We start from the raw sequence: 22,298 nt of genomic DNA on the forward strand, positions 1-22,298 counted from the left end.
TTAATTTCCTCAATGGGAATGGCAAGAATTTCTCCTACCTTGTGGCATGAAAAGAGGTGAAAAACCAGCCCGCCGTTGGTTAGGGTCTTACAGGATGAATATGAAATACTCCAAAGCTACACAATAATTCCTGAAAAGGAAAAGAAATTGAAGAATGCTCAAAAATGGTTTTGATTTATTTTGAGGCATTGCTTCACTTATGAACAGTCAGAGATAACCTGAATGATGGGTTTATTCAATAAGTCCCACACTTTGATTTAACATGTGTCATTAATGCTTCCTGTCACAAACAATATCTAATTTGTTACTGTTTTTACATATACATTGTATTTCTTTCTTTGTTGATATGCTATTATACAGTGTATGATTGATCGATTCCTGTATTTATATGATTGATTGATTTTACACATATTCCTGTAGTTGTATTCACATTTTTACTTGTCTATTCTGGAATTATTTGCTCATCTCTCTATTTCTTTTGGAACTTTGCTCAAAGACAGACAGGCAACTCCCACAAAGGATTGAGTTAAAGTCTTAAATTCGTTCATTTATTTCCTTCTAGTACATGTACTATATATCATTTTTCGTCTATTCATCTATTCATAATATGACTTTTCCCCATGGAAGGACTGCCAAGATGCATAAGGAATGATTGAGACCTATATCCATTCTTTTATTTTCTTTATTTGTATAATTATTCATCAATTTGTATCTTTACCTCACGGATAGACTGCCGAGACCCACGAGGCATGAGAAACGGAGTGATACAGGAGGCCCAGCTCTCAACATCCAGCACAGTCAGCAGCCAGTACGACGCAGACAGGGCCCGCCTCTATCTCACTCCGGATCCAGACATCCCGGCGGGATCGGGTAAGAAGAGAGATGGTGGTGGTACTTGTAGTGGTGTTGATGATGGTTGTAATGGTGCTGGTAGTGATAGTGGTGGTTGTGGTGGTCATAGAGGTAATAATGGTGGTGGTGGTAGTGGTGGTGGTGGTTGGGTTGGTAGAGTGGTGGTGGTCATAGAGGTAATAATGGTGGTGGTGGTAGTGGTGGTGGTGGTTGGGGTGGTAGAGTGGTGGTGGTAGTGGTAATGGTGGTTGTGGTAGTGGTAGTGGTACAGTGTACGTGACGATGATGGTGGCGATAGTGGTAGTGGTGGTTGTGGTGATGGTTGTGATAAAATGGTAATGGTGGTAGTGGTAGTGGTGCAACCAGCGCACGCCCCCCCCCCCTTTATTTTTCGTCAAAAACAAAAGAAATAAAGAGAAAAAGAAATGAAATGAAACCCGGAAGTGGCACCAGAAATATTAGTCACGCCCCCCTTTACAGAATTCCTGGATCCGCCCCTGAATTGTCCTGGTCAATGTAGCCATAGCAAACTGGGCATTAACCAGGGCCCCATTTCATAAAAGATGTAGGATAACAACTCTTTCTGAAATGGCAACTTCCAATAGCAACAGCCAATCAGGAAGCTGGATTCTTGTTGTTACCATGACAGTTGCCATTCCATCAAGAGTTGCTATCATATCAAGTATTTAATTATGAAACAGGGTCCAGAGAAGGCTTTGTGGTTGTGATGATAGTGGCAGTGGTAGTAGTGACTGTGGTGGAAATTGCATGAACTTCTGATATACGTAGACAAAGTGATTTGAATTTTTACAGAGTTGTTTAATGCAGAAAGATATTTGGCATTGTTCCATTAACCTGTTGAGGACGAGTCACAGGAATGATAGGGCAGGTGTCTATGGGAAATGTGTGTTGTAGCAAAATCGTTCCATCCTTGACGGGTCAATTACCTTTTTGACCAGGCTGGGTGCCAGCGGTTTCGGACGCTACCCAGTGGATCCAGGTGGACATGGAGGAGGTCACTATTTTCTCCGGACTCCAGACCCAGGGCAGCTCGGACAATGACTACTGGGTGGAGACCTACCAGGTTGCCTATAGCAACGACACCTCCAGCTGGACTTACGTCCACGAGGGTGGTAGTGCTAAGGTTAGGTCCCCTCCCATCTCTTCTCTCTATACTTCATATATCACTGCTATAAACAGGAAAGTTCCTCATTGCTCAAGACGTTGTGTGTGTTGTTGTTTTCTTCTTTTTCTTTGTAGGCTGCCGTCAATTGTCAATGACCTTGTTAGGATGGCAGGCTCCTGCATTTTTTTCCTCTGTAATTTGAATTTGTTTTATATTTGCCTTGCAATACACTAGTTTAGATATTTTGACAATTGACCGTGACGTAGTATACATTGTAGGTTGTACTTATTTTCTAGAGTTTTTGGTCAAATACATGTTGCATACTACATTGTTATTTTTATTCATATCCATTACTCACAGAAAATGTAGGGAAAAAATTAAAACTGAATTGAGCTTCATGTAAATGAAAGTGACTGTTTCAATTAGAAGTTGATATGGGTAGTAAAACTAATTCTGATGTGATACCTGAAGCAAAGTTATTGTCTTGTTTGATGCATGTCACTAAGTTGTATTCTGTGTGCAAATCTTTTTGTAAGTGAAATTAAGCAAAGAAAATAGGATTCCAATTTTACTCTACAGATGTGGTTAAATGTCCGAGGGTTATACATTGTACTTGAAGTGTATTAAATATAGTGGTCATGCAGCAAAGAGTGAGGTCATTAAATTTGTCTTAGAAGTGATTGTACAAATTTGTAGTTTGGCTATTATGACACTTGTGACTCTCTATTCATATCTTCTCCAGATTATGCTGTGATTTGCATAATTTAGCAATCTCGGCATAATAAGATACAAAGTGCCAAGTCTTGTTATACGATTGTAAGTCACATATGCATGTCTCTGTTATGAGATTTTTGATTCTAGGAGCAAATTTCATTTAACACTTTACGTGCCATCCTAATTACTTATTCTTAGGTTTGGGTGCAAAATTTGTGCTTATCTGACCCATTGGCACAGAAAGGGCTAAACGTTGAACTTCGGTTGATCTGGCAGCCTCCTATCAAAATGTTTTTATTTGATTGTAGTAGGGAAATTAATGTGTTGGATTTCTGTCAAACTTCTAATGCAAATTTAAGCAAGGATTCGGGTGAAATTGAATCACGTCATTGAGCTTTGCAGACTGTGGATAATGACACCATTGCAAAGGTTGTGTGCATTTTTTAAATTGTTGATGCAGTCATAACTCGTGGTAGAAACATAATTGTAGAATTCTGTTAGTATCTGTGTAGGAACCCTACACAACAAAATGTATCAGACCGTCAGGAATGGCATATGTAATTACTTCTGGCAGGATTTTGATGCCAACTCAAACAAGAATGGGGTGAAAGTGAACACGTTTGAAGAGGTTTACGCCCAGTACATCAGGATCTACCCCAAGACGTGGAACAACGAGATTGGACTTCGCTTCGAGATCCTTGGCTGTACAACAGAGAGAAGATTCCGACGTAAGTCACATTGTTCTTCTCTTTATTTTAATCATTTTAATTCCTAAGATGTATTGTTCCATGTGATTTCCTCATTTTCCTCAATGTTTGCTCAAGAAACGGGGGAATCTTTCTATCAAAGCTAAAGATATCATACTTATGTCTTAATGTAAAAGTGGAAATTTTTCCCAAAGTAATCATAACATATTGGTTGAGATGAAGTGTGCATGTTTTCAATTCTACACAATCAAGAAATGACAGAGTGTCGCACACAACATGCCAAAAAAGAATTTGTTTTTATTTTTGTGGTAGATACATGTACAACATAAAAACTGAAATAACACAAAACAAAATATACAGCACAACAACAAAAAACCAAGAAAATAATATTCCTAATTGACATGACATGTTTGAGTGTATGTGAAAGAAGCATTTACAGAGTTGATTTTATCATTTAGACATTTTAATGAGTTACATGTCTTGTTTAGTATCGTATTCTATTGTATATGTTTATATTGATAAACAATGTAGTTATGTAGGGCCAACAAAATTTGTAACTGTGTAAATGTGCAGAGCATCTTGCCTGGCAACTCTTTGTTAAGTATGTGATACTGTTTCTATTAGTTTCTTTGAATCAAAATACTGCTTTATAATGACTTGCCTGTCTGCCTCTCCCCTCCTCCTTCAAAGATCTCTCGCAATGCGAGAGATGCGAGACAACGAACTACTGCATTGGGGATGGTCTCCAGAGGCCGTGTGGACGCTGCGACCCGCCACAAGCCGACTGCCCTCGCTCGCCCACAGAGCATTCATTCGGCCACGCTTCAGAATGCTCCGAGTGCCCCATAGGATGGGTAAGAATCATAAGAACCGAGAAAGAATGTTCATTCTATTTGTGTTTTTCCTGTCTCTCTTCTTTGGGATGTAATGTAGAAATAAAGTCAAGTAAGTCAGAATCTCTTTTGTCTTTTTCTTGCACTCGTGCATATATTTCATACTACATGATTGTTTAATTGTAATGTTTTTTTCAACTGTGGAAGGTTTTGTTAATGATTAGATACAAGAATATCAGTTGAATTCAAACATGAAAGTAAAGTAAGATTGAAATGAAATTATTGAAGTTTTTATACAATGCCTGATGCAGAATTCTTTTTCATTTTCTCCCGTAAAAGCTGTGCGTGGATGGCTATGCTACACATTGTCCAACTTACACGTTTGCCACTTGCAACACCACAGTAAGTATGGCAGTCATCTGCGGTCTTTTTAACCCGTTCCATGTGGGAACCTGGTGGCGTGCATATTAAGTCTATGGGAATTTCAGAATTTAGTATGGAACGGGTTAATAGGTCTTTCACCATTCTGCTTTCATCAGTACAGTGTATGTGAACTTACAACATCAGTGATGACATTATTTATATTGGTTCGAAACCTTTTCACTGTATTTTCCCGCCTAGGAATGCAAGTTGTATGTTCCAGTGAGTGCATGTTGAATACAGATATTTTCATAAAATCAGGGTTGTAGAATAAAAAAAAAAAGACTGTATGTAACAATCACATAGAGTTTTGTTTATTCAGTAGTTTCAAATCGTGTTCAGTAAAAGTTGTCAACAAATAATCTTCTAAACATTATTAACAGGTACAATGTAAGAACAATTAAACATTTTGATTATCTTTTATCTCTTTCATGTATGCAGTTAATGTATGAAATAAAGTCCATTTGGATATAAATTGCAGTGTTGTTTGACGGATACATCATATGCAAGATACAATGATACACATTTCCTTTAAAATCAGTATTTCAGATGCACATTTTTTATCTGAGAATGTCCTCAGAATATCCACTTCTTTCATTCATTACATGTGTTCCTTGTTTAAGTGAACATTTCTGTCTTACTTCTCTGTGACTGCATGAGAAATGAGTCACTCATATTCCATCAAGTATTTGGTCATCAAAATTTTCAATAGTTCAGAGTGTAATATTGCCCTTGCCTAAATTAGAAAATTGGGGTGTTTCATGGGCACCAATATTGAGATACATGTAGCTTAGCCTTCATAGCTCGTGATATCTCATCAAATGTTATGTTTATGTCTTCAATATTTTTGGTTATTCAGAGTGTGATATTACAGTTGTACATCATAGGACAATATATAATGTTACTGTATTGTAGGTACATTGATTTTAAGATTGCTTGACCACAGCGCTTCCTAACTTTCAATATTCCTTGTGCTCTACAAAATCTACAAGTAAATGTTGTACCGTATGTCCCCCCCCCCCCCAAAAAAAAAAAAAAAAAAAAAAAAAATTACAATGGGACCCTCCGCAATCATAACTTTAAAAACAGAAATCAATCCAAAATCAGTTTCAGGGTATGAAACTATAGCTCATTGCCCACATCTTACAGAAAACCCCATTCAATTTACTTCAGTGGTCAAAGAGAAATGAGGAATTTTGTTGAGCATGTCAGGAATCTCTTCCCTCCAAGTTTGGTCTATTGTGTTCACACATAAGAGCACCCAAGTGCTAAACTTGGAAGAATCAGACTCATGACATGCTTTACAACAATCCAAATTTCTCTGTGACCGCTTAACCAAACTGAATGGAGTTTTCTGCAAAATAGAGTTAAGATGTTGTATTTTAAGACCCTGAAGTAGCATCTAGACAGTTTAATCATATTGGATGTTATCAATGCAGAAATCTGATTGTAATTTTGGGGGGGACATACATGTACATGTACTGTATTAATGTCTTACCACCCTCTCTCCTCCCAGTACTGCCCAGAGGAGTGTACGACCTGTGAGGCAGGGACAGCCTGCTTTGATGGACAGAGGTTCCCTTGTGGACCAGGAACTTTCTCCAGGGGATATGACACAGGTAACATAAAGACCAGGATTATAGTGAAAGTATTTACAAAATGAAATTGCTGATAGCAGTTCATTACCCTTATATTCTTTGTTTTCTGTTTCTGTTTTTTCTGGGGTTTTTTTGTAATCAAGTGCAGTGTATCATCAATTTGACAAGGTCATTCTGATTGTATTGTTGTTGTTTTTTGTTTCATTTTGTCACATCATATTCAGGGGATAAGACATGAGTAACATAAAGACCATTATAGTGGAAGTAATTCCTGCAAATTGATGACAGTTAATTGCTCTCAATTCTCTGTTTTTTGTTTGTAGTCAAGCATTGTCTATTTGCCAAGTTCATATTGATTTGATTGTGGCATTTATTTTGTTTCATTTTTTTCTTGTTACCTGCTTATAATGCTTGTCATTTCCTTTTTGAAAAACAGAAATCAATAATAGTCTGTAGTCAATTTTGTTATTTATCTGGTTTATCAAGTGATATAAACAAAAAAGAAAGTTATCACATTACTTATTGAGATATGAATTATCTGGCAAAATCTAGGAACATTGCAAGGAATGAAATAGCCTTTTACGTTTGACCTTTGACCTTTTTGATATCTCACAAAGTTCTGCAAGTCATGTCCTTCGGAAAAAAAAAAGAAAGGTCTTATATTACCTGTTGAGAAAAGAATCAGGCAAAATCTGGGAACAATGCAAAAAAAAATATATAAATGACCTTTTACATTTGACCTGTAACCTTTTTGATATCACACAGAGTTCTGCAAGTCCTGTGCCCCTGGATCTTACAACAACGACTCTCTCCAGTCTGAGTGCACCTGTTGTGACAGCGGGTTTAGCAGCACTGAGGGAAAGACGGAGTGCGCCCCCTGTCAGCCCAGCGAGTTCTCGTTGGGAGACTGTTCGGTGTGCCAGCCATGTCTGTCGGAAGCTGATTGTGAGTTTAGAATGGGATATGATCACAAAATAATTGACAATTATGAATTTGAACCCATCAAACCGTGGGGGGGGGGGGGGAACTTGCTGCAGAAGATATAACATGTATCTTGCCATTATTAGAATGGTGTCTCTGAATTCTTCTGCATATTTTATAGTAAATTGGACCCCTTTTCATAGAAGATGTTGGGATCGCAACTGTTGCTGGAAAAGCAATCTCCCATAGCAACAGTCAACCAGGAAGCAAGAGTTGCTGTTCTTGTTGTTTTCTTCTTCTTCTTCTTCTTTGTTGTGAAATGTTGCCCCTGTTAAGTTCAGAAAATCTGAACAAAGTCAAGAAGAAATTTTCAAGGATTAAGCAAGATTCATGTGGCATATAAAATGACATCACCACTTTTTTTGTCAGATACCCACACTCTTTTCCCATTTTTTTATTGTATCAATGAACACGAAATGATATGACTTGAGTTGGAAAATGTAATACGTAATGCAAATATGATTTCTTGGTTCACAGTCATTAGTATATTGAATCAGTAGTCACCAGGTTGCATATTTTGTTAGTTTACTGTTGTATTTTTTCTTAATTTTTTCTTCACTTACAAAGGTCCATGTCTCTCCTTCCCTGACCCATGCACGGAGGGGGTGACGTGTGTGAACACGGGAGGAAATGGGGGCTACAGGTGTCTGGACTGCCCCAAAGGATTTACTGGCACGGGAGATAACTGCCAAGACATCAACGAGGTATACAATAATGAGAAGACTAGAAGATTTAAAGATAAATGAATTTATTACGATGATGATGAAATGATAGATAAATAAGTGTATATATCATACACATATCACATCATAGCTTGCTTGGCATAAACTTATGCAAATGAAGGATTGCCAGACCAGAGATAATTTGGCAGGAAGATAGGATTATTTACATTGTACATACAGACACAGAGAAAAATATGATTGTCTTCCACAAGAATAGCTGTCAAGGGATCAGTGAGATATGGATGGAAGGATGAACGGATTGACAGATAGTATTGCGGAACGATTGACAGATAGATGGATGCAGACATGCACAGATTTCAGACAGACAGACATATTGGGCCACATGTATTTGATGGTTGAGGAATTAACTACATGGAGGTACAAACTGTATCTGCCAAAAGAGACATACGAACAGATTAGCAAATTCACTGTACAGTGTATATGAATAGATAGGTAGATAGACAAACAGACAAATAACAGAGAGATGGATAGATGGATAGAATGCTCACAGATATAGATGAAGATGAATACTGGTAAGAAGAAAGGGAAGTGAATGGAGGAGAATAGTTTATAAAAGTAAAGATGTCAACACATTTGAAACATTAAGCTGTAGTAATTATTCCCAGTCGATAGGTTTACCTGAGAATCATGACACTTTATGAGTTTTATGAGTTTTATGAGCTTTATGGACAAGTATGCTTTAGTTTTGAATTACCTGATGATGAAATCTTTTTATATACATTGTCAAATATCTCAATTTCGATCTTTAGTTGCTTTGTAATTTTGGTAAATATAGCAAACGCGAAACTGTTATACGTTCAGATATTAAAGCCCAGAGGATGAAATACATTTGGTACAGTCTAGACAAAGAAATCTCTTACTGACCAGAGAACTGATTAAAATGGATGCCTTGATTGTGTAGAAAGTACACAAATAGGTTGAAAAATACAAGTGTAGGTGGATCAATAGATACAAAGAAAGAAATAAACACACATGTAGACAGACAGACAGATAGATAGATAGATAGATAGATAGATTGAGAGAGAGAGAGAGATTGGAAAAGGGTGAGGGAGGAAGAGTTGCTCTGATGGAAAAAAAAAGAAGGAAATTCAACAACTAATAAGAATTCATCTTCCATCTTGCCCTCAAATTTTCAGTGTGTGGAGGCTAATCCATGCTTCAACACCAGTGCCTGTGTGAACTTTGAACCCGGCTTTGAGTGTGGGGCGTGTCCACTGGGCTACACAGGAACCACTCCCCATGGTATTGGTCTGGATTATGCCAACAATAACCAACAGGTAGGTCATGGTTTCCAACCTTAAAATGTTTTAAAGTAATTATCTTTTCATATCAATCTCCAGTCACAGTCAAATGACTTCTGTATTGAAAGCTATACATTCATTTTATTGTGATTTCCTTTCTCAAGTTCACAAGATTATTAGCAAAATATTTTTTATTGCAACTGACTAATTGACAAATTGCCCTACTTCAACGTAGTATAAGACACCTGTCCAGTGATCATAAGAGTGCACATTTTAATCCTGCCCGACTTGGTATGCCCATAATTTTTTATCATGGCTGCTACAAAAACACAAATTAATTAGGTGTTTATTTACATTGATGTAGGGCAGTTTGTCAATTGCAATAAAAATGACTCTACGCAAGAATTTCATAACTTTGAGAAATATTTTTTGCTAAAATACTATATATAATGCAATGTATATCTTCTTTAACCCGTTGAGGACGAGTCCCAAGTATAATGTACTTGGGCAGGTGTCTATGGGAAATGCTTGTTGTAGCAAAATCAAACCGTCCTCAATGGGTTAATTTGGGATAATGCAAATTGTCGCTGGGGTTATAAGACCTTGTATCTGCAATTTTGGTGAAAATGAGTTTTTTGGATTAATGGTCAAATAATGAGTTAAGTGATGTCCTGTCCAAATCCCAACTGTCTTACTCCAAAAATGAAGCCACCACGGCATGTCAAAGGAAAGGCTCTCCCATTCGCCACAGTGCTTTGGCCGCCATGTTTTTTGGCTCTCCTGAACATTTGACATTTTGTAGATACGAGGTCTTGTTGCCCCAGCGACGATATGCAATGCATATCATCTCAGTTTTCATCACTTTACTTTAACACAGATTACATAGAGCATTTTGATCCTCAGGTTGATTTATATCTCTACTGTACCCCCTACAGCTTTTCTAGTTCTTTCTCTGTAGTGTCATGATTCAGCAAACTTGTAATGCAACCTGCAAAAGTACCTTTCACAGTCATGATAATAGTTTGGTCCTGTAAGACAGTAGAACGGTCAAAGTAGATAGCATCACTCTCAATTATGTTTCTCATTCTTAACACCTTGAGGATTCTTTCAGTGAGAGGCAGGCGTTGTAGCATTCCACACCCCCCCCCCCCCCCCCCACCTCATTGCTACATTTACTTTCTCTATTCTTGTCATGTCTGGAACTTTACCTTGATGTTATATATTTCTACGTGACTATACTCTGTTTCCCAAACTTTTAATTCTTATAGTTGTTTGGTAAGTGTCAATCTGTAGTATTAGAATCTTTTGCATGATGCACCTTTGGTATTTTCTGCATGGTAATTGTTTATTCGTTGTCTACTTTCTTTTTTTTTTTCTTTTTCTTTTTCTTTTTTGCATGTTGCATGCTCATTATAAGTAACACTTTTGTTGGCTGAAGCCCTATATTGTACAGTGCAAATGTGACATTTCTAATGAATCCTTCCAATAACCCTGTATGATTCAATGGTAAGCCATTATATTTACAGTGTCCCGAAATGCATGCGCATTTATTTTAACAGTAATTATGTGAGTGGAGAAGCTGTTGGTTATTCTATTATTCCAGTGTCAATGCAAACAATATGTACTCTGCAACTGAATATGTTCACAAATATGCTTACAATGTACATGTTTGTGGTAACATTATTTTCTTCTTATTATTTATATTATCATTATTATCATTATCATTATTATTATCATTATTATTGTTGTTATTATTATTATTGTTATTATTATTATTATTTTGCTTCTGCAGAATGTGTGGGCTCTATTATGACTAGCTTTCCATTATTTTGTAACTCTTCTTCATTCTCTTGCTATATATTTCTAATAATTTACCACTGCTATATCATTCCTTTCTTTTTTGCTGTCAGTAATATTAACACATAACATGTTTCATTGTTATCTATCATGTTTGAAATTGTCGTATTGCATAGAAGCACAGTGAATGAAATTGTGCACACTCATTTAAGGATTGGATCATGTCATGACCATTTCAGTTCACTCCTGACAGCAAGATTCTCTGTTCTCCAAAATAATCGTATAAACTGATTTTACATGCGACTTTTCTTTTATCATTGGATTATATGGAAATTTAATGTAAACTACATGTAAGCCACTTCATTTCATTAAAGGACAAGTCCACCTTCATATACATAAAGATTGAGAGAATGCAGCAATATTAGTAGAACATATCAGTGAAAGTTTGAGGAAAATTGGACAATCCGTTCAAAAGTCACGAATATTTTAAGTATCTGAGCAGTCACTGCTGGAAGAGAAGACTACTACAGTGTATGATGTCACATGCGTACAACTTCATAAGGAAAATAAAAAGAGAATTTCACAAAACTTTACTTTTTGAATAAAGTGCACATTTCTTCGACTTGCTCCTGACGTATGTTAAGGGTAATATTATTCCCCCTGCCTTCTGAAAGAGAGAAGTCGAGTGTTCTTTTGTTATGCGAGAAAAATGGAAATATGTTGAATTTTCTTTATTCTTTCTTTATATCGTTGTACTCATGTGACATCACAAGCTATAGTAGTCTTTTCATCCAGCCGTGACTGAGCAGAAACTTCAAAAATTTATAACTTTTTAACGGATTGTCTGATTTTGCTCAAACTCTCATTGATGTGTTCTACTAATATTGCTGCATTCACTCAACCCACATGTCTATGAAGGTGAACTTGTCCTTTAAGTATCCTACTGCACATCATCACTGTGACAAAGCCATGACTGCAATTTGGTATGTGTGGGATGAAATATGCCTACTGTATAATGAGTTCATTTTAAAGAAGGCATTGCATGTTTATTCTGTTGTTGTTGTAAGGACAACTTACAATTCATCCTTCACATTCTTATGATTTGTTTGATTTGTGCCAAAGGACTACTCCTTGAGAATATTCAATTAACTATTTCAGAGAGGAGAATTTAATTTCACATTTTCAAGCACACAATTGGTTTACTGTACCTACATGTACTATAAACATTCATTTTTTGAATAGCATGAAATGATCCTTTTTTTTTTCATGTATACTCAATAAAGATTTGATCTTTTATTTTCTCATGCTTAATTAACCGCAAGCTCTGCTGTGACCGAATTATTATCCAATACAGTATATGTTCTGATCCCCTGATTTACAATATGTCACGTTGCAGGTATGTGAAGATATTGATGAGTGTGCAACAGACAACGGAGGCTGTGACGATGATGTGGAATGCACGAACACAGTGGTAAGTGGAAGAGTAACAGAGAGAACTTCACTCCCCATCAGTGAAATCATGACACACGGAATTCTGTTTTCAGTGCTTGTTCAAGGATGAAAGATGATTTAAGAAAATCCGACAATATCTGTTCAAAAAAAAAAAAAAATGTTGTATTTCTTCAGGTTTGGTTGATTCTGCACATTATGTCCCTTCAAGATGTCAGCTTTGCATTGTATTTGATTTAACTGGTGTAGGGTCAGCAGAAAGCACCCCAACCATTCTTCTTAAGTGCAATATACCAAATATTGACTTGAAATGCTTCATATGGAAGATAACTTTCTTCACAATGACAGGCCAGTCCATATCATCACTCAATTTTTGTCCAAATTGGCTACCTTTTTAAATTGTTCTTGTACAACAACAATTGAGGACTATGATTATTTTTGGCAGAACTGTGATTTTTTTTTAGGCAATTAATATTGTTTTTACAAGCACAAGAAAGGGATTATTTTTGCAAACCTATTCTAGAAGTAACAAATACACACTGTAGGTAATGGGAAAGAAATTAATTAAAGAACAGATTTATATTCGTGGGAATGTTTAATTGATATTTGAATTTTCCTACCTCTATGATGCAGGGTAGCTACATGTGCGGCACCTGTCCACCAGGGTACGTAGGAAACAATGTGGCTGGCTGCTCACCGGGAGATTACTGTATCCTAAATCTCCACGACTGTGACAGCCACGCGGCATGCACCTCCACCGGGGCGGGGACGTTCACCTGTGAGGTAACAGAGTCTGATCCTGTCTCATATTAAACTCTGTTTGTAGTCATGTCCACATTTCAGTGTAGGAGCTACGTACACACTTCGAGAGTAGTCATTGCAAGGAGTCAACTGCAGAGTCAAGGTTGATTCTGTGCAGCCGAGAGCATAAATCAGGGCCCTGTTTTATCAAAAGATAAAATCGATTGTAAATTTCCTTTCCACACAGGCTGCTGTAGACTTACCATTGAAATCAACTATATAATCAATTTTAACTCTTCATAAAATGGGGCCCTGAAGTAATTTGATAAGTCTGCTTTAAACCAATTCTATGCCGGCGTCTTTTGACGGTTTTTAAAGTGCAATGAGGATTTTTTGTGCCAATGACACTACACATTTAAAGGTCCATGAATGTTAAGCTAATTATGGGAGATAGAATGTAGATTTATCCATGAAATGGAAGCATCAGAACCAAAATCTACAGACTGTTTATCTAGAGAACTATTAAATATCATCAATAATAATTGTTCTGATTGCTCTGGATATGTGTGTTTGTCCTCAACTGATACTTACAGTGCAATGACGGGTACGCCGGCAACGGCAAATTCTGCGGGCTCGACGTCGACACCGATGGCCACCCATCGACATCGCTGGAGTGCAGCGATGGGGGCAACAACGAGTGCCGGCGGGACAACTGTGAGACCGTCCCCAACAGCGGGCAGGAGGACAACGACAACGACCAGATTGGGGATGAGTGTGACAAGGATGACGACAACGACAGCATCTATGACGAAAACGTGAGTGGAAGGGACAAACAGAGGGAGCTACCAAAAACTGCCTATCCAGTAGGAGAGAGCTTGTGGGGTTAAACTAAGTCAGAAGGGGACTGAACTTTCGATACACTTATTTGACTATGGATGTAGCATTTCGTCGCTGGGGTGACAAGACCTTGTATCTGCAATTTTGGTGAAAATGACTTTTTTGGATTAATGGTTAAATAATGGGTTAAGTGATGTCCTGTCCAAATCCCAACTGTCTTACTCCAAAAATGAAGCCACCACGGCGTGTCAAATGAAAGGCTATCCCATTCACCACAGTGCTTTGGCCGCCATGTTTTTTGTCCCTCCTGAACATTTGACATTTTGTAGATACGAGGTCTTGTCACCCCAGTGACGATTTGCTATCTGGGAGGGGCAAGGAACACAGAACAATATCGAGAACAAACCAGGTTGGATGTGGAGATGTACTCCATCTTCTTTTACCTTTTAGTGAGTTTATGTCATACCGTAAAGGGAACTGGAACTGTGAATAATGTGCACATGGAAACAACTAACTATTGATGTCATACAGACAAGGTGGGAATATGCATAAAATCCTCTTCTCACTGTTTTGTTTTGTTTTGACCATGGATAGACATTTGACGCTCTTGAGTGCTGTGAGCTGAGCAGCAAAATGCAAATTTGGTTTGAAGCTTCCATACAGCTGTATGTTTCATGACGAGTTTGCTAATTCCCACCGTGCAACAAAATGAATTATAAAATGGGTTCAAGAATGTAGCCAATTGGAAGCGCTGAAATGAGTCACGTGTGCGTGCACTAATTTCTTCAGGTATGCACTAAGAAGAGTCTCTCTTCCACCTCCCTGGCCTGACGTACGTCACAATGTTTACACTAGCAGTGCGCACTCAATCAGTTGTTACAAATGCGTCACGCGCTACTATACGCGCTGTCAATCCTGTAAATCTAGTTCGGGCCACGGGCTGCCACAACAGCCGGCGGCCTTTCTTGTGCATAACAGTACGTGGCGTACGTATACTCTTATACGTACGTACAGTACTTATGTGCGGGATTTCCGAGTGCGACGTGGGTAAATGTTTGGGACGAACATCTTCGGACATCTTGACTTTTGAGCGAGCACTACATGTAGCTGACTGGTATTGTCCCACAAAGGTACGTGAATAGTGTTGTTAGTTTTCGACCCATTTTATAAAACAAATGATGCACAGGATTATTTCGTGGCGTTAGTGAAGGTGCGGCGCTCTCTCGAGTATTGACAACGGTTGCAAACATGCACTCGGCTGCGCCTCGTGCATGTCGCACCATTGTCAATACTCTCGAGCGCGCCGCACCTTCACTAACACACTCTATCCTGTGCATCATTTGTATAATAGTTTGAGGAGTCTTTTGATCAAAACCAGTGGATGCTCCTCCGACGTCCTCACAATCCCCATTCCCCGTCTCTCGTTGCCAGGACAACTGTCAGTACGTGGCCAACCTGGACCAGGCTGACCAGGATGGAGACGGCTATGGGGATGCCTGCGATGTCTGCCCGTCGACCTACGACCCCGACCAGATCGACACGGACGGGGACGGAGATGGCAACGAATGTGACACAGATGACGATGGGGATGGTAAGACAGAGATGGGGATGGTAAGAGAACGTGTGCATCAGGTTTTGGATAAAAAAAGCAACAACAAATAATAAAGCTATTCACATAGGATATGAAAAACCATCTTTGAGTACTCTTGTTTTTGATTTTCAAAATGTCAGGAACATCAAACAAAAACAAAAAAAAAAAAACTTTTTTTCTTGCTTTTTCCTTCATGTATTTACTCTTCTGTGATTTGAATAAATGAATTCATTTGAATCATATTAAAAGGTAGTGATTAGCTGTGGAATTGCCAACATTAAAGGCATAATTTACCATTTACAGATGAAACAAAAACCCGGAATTATTACCTAAAAATAGTTCTAAAATGGGAATCAGGGATAGAAGCAACCACTGTAAAAATTGGAATCAGTAAAATTGATGTTAAGTGTTGTTGAATATACAAAATGTGAACAATAGTTATAATAAAAATGTTTCCAGACTAAACTGTCTGCAGTTACGGTTTATTGAGCCTTTAATACAAAATTTGTATGTGGTCAGATATTTTGTGGTACAGCAGACTGACACATATGCACCAAATGTGATATCTTGAACATTTTTTAAATCACTGCTCCAATTGGCAATACTGAACCTTTAATTTCCTCTCATTTTTAGTAATTATTCCCTCTGCTGCTAGATGCCATTTTCTCCTGAAGTTGATGACCTGTAGACTTTTATGTCTATTCAAAATAATTATGTGCATTTTATGGCCATATAGATATATATACAATACAACACAACCTTAATTTGTTTTTAATGTCTTCTTCCCCCAAAGGCATTTTGGATAGTGCGCCAGACAACTGCCCGCTCTTCAACAGCACTGACCAGACGGACACGGACGGTGACGGTGTCGGTGACGTCTGCGACAACTGCCCGGACGATTCCAACTCTGACCAGGCGGACAGCGACCAGAACGGATACGGGGACGCCTGCGACGTCATCACAGGGATCAACAAAGACCAGTGAGTGCAACTCTCAATCTCACTAAACATCATCATGAATTCAATCGCATGTAATATATTTTTTTAAGCACATTAAGATTTTTTTTTTTCAAGAAAGAAATTAAAAAGTACACTAATTTGTTAGAAAAAAAAAAACCCTGTGAATATGAGTTAGAGACAATCACATATTAAGTTGTATTTGCAACATGGAGCTGTGCATGATTTTCCAGTCATAGGCCTAAGCATACAATGATATCTTATCTCTTTGAGGATGAACTGATTTTGCCACAACAGGCATTTCCCATAGACACCTGCCCAAGTATACTAGGGACTCATCCTCAATGAGTTAATAGTTTCATTCATGGAAAGAAGATAATTATTATATTTTACTTACTAATTCAGTTTATTTTTATACAGCTATACAATAAGTGGTAATAAGGTAAGGCTACATAACACCTACACCAAGCCTGTAATAATTTTATGCAGATCTGCATATTGCATCTCAGTTGCATTTTCACTTTATGAATAAATGGTACAATGGAAGTGAAATTAAAATGATGAAGTAGTTACATAAGTGACCTCAGAATGTGATGCCTAAGTTAGCAACTTGAGGAAAACTGCAGTCAAGGGCACAAAGAAAAACATGCCAATGAATGTAGTGGAACATCCTTTTGAAGTCAAAAAGACAAAAGTTTTTTATTGACCAGGTTTTAATTAAAACTCTGGCATTAACAATGCTGACATTTTGACAATTTGTATTGTGTTCATTTTATATCCAGAATAAAAGTGTTCCTACATTGCTTTCTTCTCCTCTTCGATTGACTTGTTGTAATACAGAGATGGAGACGGAGTGTTAGACATTGATGATAACTGTCTCTTGACACCAAACGCTGATCAGACTGACACAGACAGTGATGGAACTGGTGAGGACCTCAATCATTTTATTTTGAGTTGTCTTCATTGGTCATGATGAGTTTAAACGTTTGTTGTTTTTGTTTTTGTTTTGTTTTGGGGGGCCCCAAAAATAGTAGTGTTTCACACTCTTTAGTGTTTCACACTCTTGGCAGAGCTACCTTATGTCATCTTGTTTTTGTTTTGTTTTAATCTCCGTTCTTTATTGCAAAGAAATTGGTTTGTTGTTTTTTCCCCCCGATTTTGAAATTGATCCAACTTGATCTTCTCCAACCCCATCCCCAGGTGATGAATGTGACGATGACAAGGATGGCGATGGAGTCCCAAATAGTTCAGACAACTGTCCTCTCTACTACAATGCTGGCCAGGCAGACGTTGATGGTAGGCATTTTTCCAATTCCTTCCAACCTCGGTAATACTGGAATGTAAAAATGCTTAATTGATCAGGGAGTTTAAAATTTAAAAGGCACTTTATGTGGGAGTAGCAGCAATCATGGCTAGCCAATGACAGGTCTGTTTTCTGTTCTTTATGTACAGATACAAGAGGAATGATTGATGATGTAATAATCCATGAATTGCTTTTGGAGTTAGTATTTGAGATTAGATTTTTATTATGTTTATAAATCTCTTTTTTTTTCCAACATGATGGTACATTATGTATATTGCATGAGGATAAAAGTGTACTAGGCATTTTTTTTTTTTTTTTGGGGGGGGGCGGAGTGATATACTTGTACAGTGTATGATATTATTTCATATGTTTCATTCAGTGAAAGAGAAAAACAAGGAAACTCATCTTAGCCAACTGAGGAAAAGAAATTTCCTACACTGACTGTATACAGCTGTATGCATATTTGTTGCATGTTTAATCCTTTGTGTGCTTTGAGTACATGTACCTATTAGAACACACACACATAACATCATGCTACATTCTCTTTGTAGAATTGAGCTTCCATGGCTGGCTATGATTTTAGAACTTGAAAATCAAGGTTGAGAACAAAAAGCTTAAATGTTTTATATGATGCTACTTTGCATAACATTGGATAATGTTGACTACACATTGAGTGTGTCTATTCACCTGCTTGTAAAGTAATCATGAGCATGCTCAATTGTGTGGTTTTGTTTTCAATTTTCTATCTCCAAGGTAACAGTATTGGGGACGTGTGCGAGGCGGACTTTGACGGTGACGGCGTCATCGACGACGATGACAACTGCCCAAAGAGTAACCGATACCACACCACAAACTTTGACCCTTACTTCTCGGTCAACCTGGAGAACTCGGCTGACCAGCCTCTCTGGTACATCACTGATGAGGTAAAAATCTTGACCACTCAGTAAAAATCTTGACTGCTCAGTAAAAATTTTGACCACTCGGTAAAAATCTTGACCACTCGGCAAAAACCTTGACCACTCGGTATTGTCAGCTATCTTGTAGTATCATATCAAATGCTTTAACTATGTCAACTCGGAAGTAAAAGTGTGATGATGTGCTTGAATACAAAAAAAGATAGAAAAAAGACAAATTTATTTCCGTTAATAACTTCAAGGTACTGCTTGTACCTTGTCACATCAGTGAATAAGCAGAAATGGTCAGCTGCATGAATTCCGTTGTACCCTTACAACAATTTGGCAATCAAGACACTTAACAATTATTTCAAAAACATGGTATCCAACTATTGCAAGACAATTTTACGAGTGTTTCACTTTGCAATAGAGATCCACAGCAATGGAATGATTAATGAATATCATGAATTTAAAAGAGAAACTTAGCAATATCTCACTTTACAGAGGTGATACATATTACATTTGTCATACCATTGGCAATTATCTGTCAAATTTCCCAAATGGCAGTTCACTTGCCAAATTTCTGGAAATGAAAGAATCTGAAATATTTGTATGTAGCATGAACAGTGTAGCTAGGAAAGAGCATCAAGTAATGAAGGATACAACACTCTTTATAATCCTAGTGATGGTTTCTCTCCATAGGGGAAAGAAGTGCAGCTTGTGAACGCCACCGCCTACCCTTCTCCCGTGATGCTGATCGGCAAGGACACCCTCGGGCCGGTGGACTTCCGCGTCACTATGTACGTCAACGGGAATGACGGGGGCAACTACATGGGCCTGGTGTTCGGCTACCAGAGCAACCGCAAGTTCTACCTGGCAAAGTGGAGGCACGCCAACCTCAACAAGGACACATATTTTGCGGGAATTAAAGGACTCCAGATCATGGTGAGTTAAAGGAGGTTAAATGACCCAGCGTAGTTTCTAAACCATGATTTTTTTCAATAGTCTGTGGAATGAAATGAGTGTGAAGTAGGTATGCCTTTGACATTGCACGCAAGGTATCAGTGCGCGGTTATATTTGGCTGTCTGTTGGTTTACGCAAATTTGTCACACACACACTTAATATGCAGAAGAAATTTGTGTCAACCATGGAATTGTTGAAATCATTTTCATGATTTCCAGCCATTTTGTCTTTGTTTCCAAAGCCGTGTAGGGCCAGATATTGGGTTTAGTTATGTTGGTGGACACACGTGAGAATGTCTGAGTGTTTTTCACAAGTTAAGATATTTCTATGACAGGATCCTTTTTTTTTTCTCTCTCTCTCTATTTTATTTCAGTCATAGTTTGCTTGTTTTTCTGACATACCTAGTGTATGAAAAGTAAGACTCCGTACATGAATTAAAAAAAAAGGCAACAATAATAAAATGCATGCACCTGTATTTCAACAATAATGATAACAAATGACATTTTGTTGCACCTGATTGACAAACTGCCTGAGATTGACGTAAATCAACGTAGGGCAATTTGTCAGTCAGTTGCAATAGAAACATCTTGACGGAAGAATCTCATGAATTGGAATATAAATGACATTTTGATTATTGTATATAACACTTCAGACAGACTTGTCTAAGCGATTTGTTTCTTCTCTGCAATACCAGAAAAAAAAGCAGATACCTACCCCTACCCCCCCCCCCTTAAAAAAAAAAAAAGAATTGAACGAAACTTGGTGGTGTAGTCACCAGCATAACCCTTTGCATACGCCAATGGATCACTGGCCCAGAAAACCCTGTAGCATTGTACATACAATTGTATTGTCCAATGTCCCTGACATTGTAAGGGTTAAAGGGATTGTATAGTTTTGGTTGAGACTGAACTTCAGGTTTTTCACATTTTTTGGTGAGACAATTTGAAACCTCTTTATGAAATATGATTCCAAGAGAGAATGTAATTCCATGAGGAATTCAACATTTATTTGATGAAAATTTGTTTTGAAAGGGCTGAGATGTCCAAAACTGAGCAAAGCAAATAAAATGTGAGACCCAGATTCATTACGATCACTTTGTGTTACTTTGTTTTTGGCTGTTTCAACCATTCCAAACTTAATTTTCATCAAACAAACTTTGAATTCCTCTTACAATGGTATGCTCTTTGTTTTCTTGTATATCGCATAAATTTTAAAGCCCAATTTTCATCTCCACCAATACTGTACTATCCCTTTAATCATGATGATGCATAATGTGTTGAATGCTAATCAAAGTACCCTGGACTCCATCCATCTCCACAGAGAGTGAACTCTTCCACCGGTCCCGAAGCCACCCTGGCCAACGCCCTGTGGCACTCCTACACCACCACGGGTGAGACGGAGCTCCTCTGGCATGACCCGCTGATGCAGGGATGGCAACATGAGACGGCGTATCTATGGCGACTGACCTTCCGCCCCTCCCTGGGCCTCTTCAGGTGGGTCAGGCAGATGATGAAGGATACCAACCCCTGAAGAATTTTCTCAATGTCTTGTAGAGAATTCTCCAGGAGGCTTCAAGAAAACTCCCACATTACTTCATGTTTAGATGCAAGAATCTCAAAATTCCCCTGGTTCAGGATCTTTTGCCCATTGAGATGCATGTTATACCTGATTTCCCTGATTACTCTTAAGAATACTTCAGATTTTGATACAAGTGTAGGATAATTAATGTTGGCAACCCTATAACTCCCCTTTGCTTCTGATCCATATGAATGTCAGCACTCACTACTTCCACTCTAACTCTTGGTGAAAGTGCTAAGTTGCGCGCAATTTTGTATTGTTTTCTTTGTCAATGTGAATGTGAAGCGTGACTCCATTGCTTGATTCTATTCCAGAGTTGTCATCAAGTCTGCCGACGTCACTCTGACGGACACCGGTGACCTCTATGACTCAACCTTCCTCGGAGGTCGTTTGGGGGTCTTCGTCTACGATCAGCCCGATGTTGTCTTTTCGCACATGAGATATGACTGTGCTGATAGGTAAAGATCAGATAAAGTCCACTGCCTATGAGCAATATGCTTGGTTACCTTCTGTATATTGTTCTTCTTTTTTTTTTTTTCATCTTGCATTCATAGCAATTTAGTAACAGTTTGTAAATAATCTTTGTACTTATCTTGGGGCTAATACTCCAAACAGCTTTTTGGAGAAGAATTAGCTGTTCTTTGATAAGTTTCTCACTTTCAGGAATATCTCCACAATTGTTTCAGCTAACAAGGGCTAAAGCTAGATATTTACTACTTTTATTAGCATTTAATCCAGTGCTAATATAGAACCCCATCAATATACTTTTTCCCCCTTTTTTTCACACTTTTTAAAGCACTGCAAGTATACATGGTTGCAGATTGTCCATCATTTTGTTGTAGGCTGCCTGGAAACAAGCACCTCTCTCAAGTTTTGACATGAAAAGAATGTTAACTTGTTGCTTCCCAGATTCCTCAATTTCTCGTTGCTTCAAAACTGGGGGCACCCAGTTTCTGTAGACAATGGGTTAAGCT

At 38.1% G+C, this 22,298-nt stretch overlaps 1 protein-coding gene across 1 annotated transcript in view; it reads left to right on the forward strand.

The window, feature by feature from the left end:
- Positions 1–22,298, forward strand: part of LOC140246870 (uncharacterized) — a 110,976-nt gene that overhangs the window by 83,661 nt on the left and 5,017 nt on the right. Inside the window, exons 43-63 of the mRNA XM_072326196.1 lie at positions 730–1,005; positions 1,812–1,985; positions 2,765–2,778; positions 3,267–3,420; positions 4,090–4,253; positions 4,572–4,634; positions 6,169–6,271; positions 7,016–7,195; positions 7,799–7,935; positions 9,111–9,251; positions 12,409–12,483; positions 13,095–13,244; positions 13,796–14,017; positions 15,471–15,630; positions 16,424–16,610; positions 17,427–17,512; positions 17,787–17,882; positions 18,643–18,812; positions 19,485–19,727; positions 21,067–21,239; positions 21,639–21,782. Of these exons, the coding sequence (XP_072182297.1) occupies positions 730–1,005; positions 1,812–1,985; positions 2,765–2,778; positions 3,267–3,420; positions 4,090–4,253; positions 4,572–4,634; positions 6,169–6,271; positions 7,016–7,195; positions 7,799–7,935; positions 9,111–9,251; positions 12,409–12,483; positions 13,095–13,244; positions 13,796–14,017; positions 15,471–15,630; positions 16,424–16,610; positions 17,427–17,512; positions 17,787–17,882; positions 18,643–18,812; positions 19,485–19,727; positions 21,067–21,239; positions 21,639–21,782 (3,112 nt within the window). The remainder of the gene's footprint in view (positions 1–729; positions 1,006–1,811; positions 1,986–2,764; positions 2,779–3,266; positions 3,421–4,089; positions 4,254–4,571; positions 4,635–6,168; positions 6,272–7,015; positions 7,196–7,798; positions 7,936–9,110; positions 9,252–12,408; positions 12,484–13,094; positions 13,245–13,795; positions 14,018–15,470; positions 15,631–16,423; positions 16,611–17,426; positions 17,513–17,786; positions 17,883–18,642; positions 18,813–19,484; positions 19,728–21,066; positions 21,240–21,638; positions 21,783–22,298) is intronic.

The sequence above is a fragment of the Diadema setosum genome, chromosome 3 (genome assembly GCF_964275005.1).
Source record: "Diadema setosum chromosome 3, eeDiaSeto1, whole genome shotgun sequence".
Taxonomy (NCBI): domain Eukaryota; kingdom Metazoa; phylum Echinodermata; class Echinoidea; order Diadematoida; family Diadematidae; genus Diadema; species Diadema setosum.